Source organism: Etheostoma spectabile, chromosome 16 (assembly GCF_008692095.1).
Source record: "Etheostoma spectabile isolate EspeVRDwgs_2016 chromosome 16, UIUC_Espe_1.0, whole genome shotgun sequence".
Classification (NCBI taxonomy): domain Eukaryota; kingdom Metazoa; phylum Chordata; class Actinopteri; order Perciformes; family Percidae; genus Etheostoma; species Etheostoma spectabile.
Window position 1 is genome coordinate 562,905 of NC_045748.1, and position 1,561 is coordinate 564,465.

Below are 1,561 nucleotides of genomic sequence, written 5' to 3' on the forward strand. Positions count from 1 at the left end.
AAAAAACTGAACCAAATACTGAACATATTTTGACTTGGGCAGTTATACTAAAGGTGTAGAATCACATGACCTGTTCAACTGAGAATGTAGGAAATTTTACCAGAGGTGGCCAACACCATGAGGAGATGATTTAGGCAAGAAAATACTTTTTGTCAAAAAATGACTTAGGCGATTATTTTAGGAAGGTGACGATATGTAAGATGATTAGGGCCAGTTGTAAAAAATGTATGAGTTCTGAGTCTAACATCAGAATTCGGAGTTAAATGTACTTTAAAGTCAGAATTCTGAAGTATTAAAGCATTTTATTTAAATACAGAGCTCTTTACAAGCGAGAAATAGCAACATAATGAATAAAGACAAAAGATATGCCTTGTTGAAGAAGGTCCACAAGTGTTTTCACTGATTAGACCTTGGTTCAGGACTGTGGAGTCGTGTGCAAAATGTGCTTGATTGACATCTTCCATCACTCTTTCAGTAATGTCTTAGCTAGTTTTAACATGGTAGCATGCCAGCAGTTACACAACGTACAGCTGAGGCTAATGGACATGTCATTATCTTTTTCAGGTATTTGGTCATGAATTGATTTAAATGTCTGTACCAAACTTTAATTGCAATTTATCCAGTTTTTTTATTTGTTTAACACTCAAGACCAAAGTGCTCCTGTCCTGGCAATACCATTTAAAGCCACGCTAATAGCAAGTTTAAAATGCGCATAGATATCGGTGTTGTATCACGCTAAACAAAGCTATGCCTGATAAGTTGAACTATTACAGTGTTAATATCTAATTCCGCACGTCCCTTTACGTACAGCTGCCGGAATAACGTACAACAGAGAAGTTAAAATAGCTAATATTTCGCTAATGAAGAGAGTCTCAAAATGGAAAGAGTGCAATGCTTTCACACGTACTCAGGTGAGGTAGGCTAGCTACTTGAGTAGGCTACTCTTCACTCATGGAAGAAAGTTGTTAAAAATGAATTATTCAGCAGTTGTTGTAATAAACACCAAGAGGATTTGGATTCAAAATATCGCCTGTAGCACCAATGTGAGGAAAACACATCAGGAAGCGAATAACTGAAACATGTGCAGGCCCTCTAGGTCTCATAAACTGGCCGATGATTGCTCCCTTCCTGGTTACCAGGGCGGACAGCGAAAACAGAGCCGATAATTGAATCAGAGACATTTCTCCTCGAGCATGGAAGACGTTTGGTCTGATAACGAGGTTCCTAACTGACCGGACAGGAAGCAGCCTTTCCGCATTCCAAGGTGGGAGAAACTTTTTTTGTTTGTCTTTGGTGCCCCTGCACCGGTGCCTCCTGCAGGCAGACATATAGTACACGGAGGGTCAAAGAGTTGCTTTATTCCACTGTTCACTTGGATTTATGTCAGTAACCCTGGAGAGCAGTTATGAAGAGAGCACTTCCTTACAACTCCAGATGGCAAGAGAGACGGTCCACTGTGGTTTATGGTACGTTCATACCTTAATTATAATGGATCCTTTATTAGTCCCACAAGGGAAAATTACAGTTTACATTCTGTTGTTATTACACACAGGCCTGAATT

At 39.5% G+C, this 1,561-nt stretch overlaps 1 protein-coding gene across 7 annotated transcripts in view; it reads left to right on the forward strand.

Annotated features, from left to right (window-relative positions):
- Positions 1–1,292: 1,292 nt before the first annotated feature.
- Positions 1,293–1,561, forward strand: part of cacna1bb (calcium channel, voltage-dependent, N type, alpha 1B subunit, b) — a 300,576-nt gene continuing 300,307 nt past the window's right edge. For all 7 annotated transcript variants that reach the window (XM_032540360.1, XM_032540362.1, XM_032540361.1 and 4 more), the window contains exon 1: positions 1,293–1,466. In XM_032540360.1, coding sequence (XP_032396251.1) covers positions 1,406–1,466 — 61 coding nt within the window. In that variant the 5' untranslated portion in view covers positions 1,293–1,405. The remainder of the gene's footprint in view (positions 1,467–1,561) is intronic.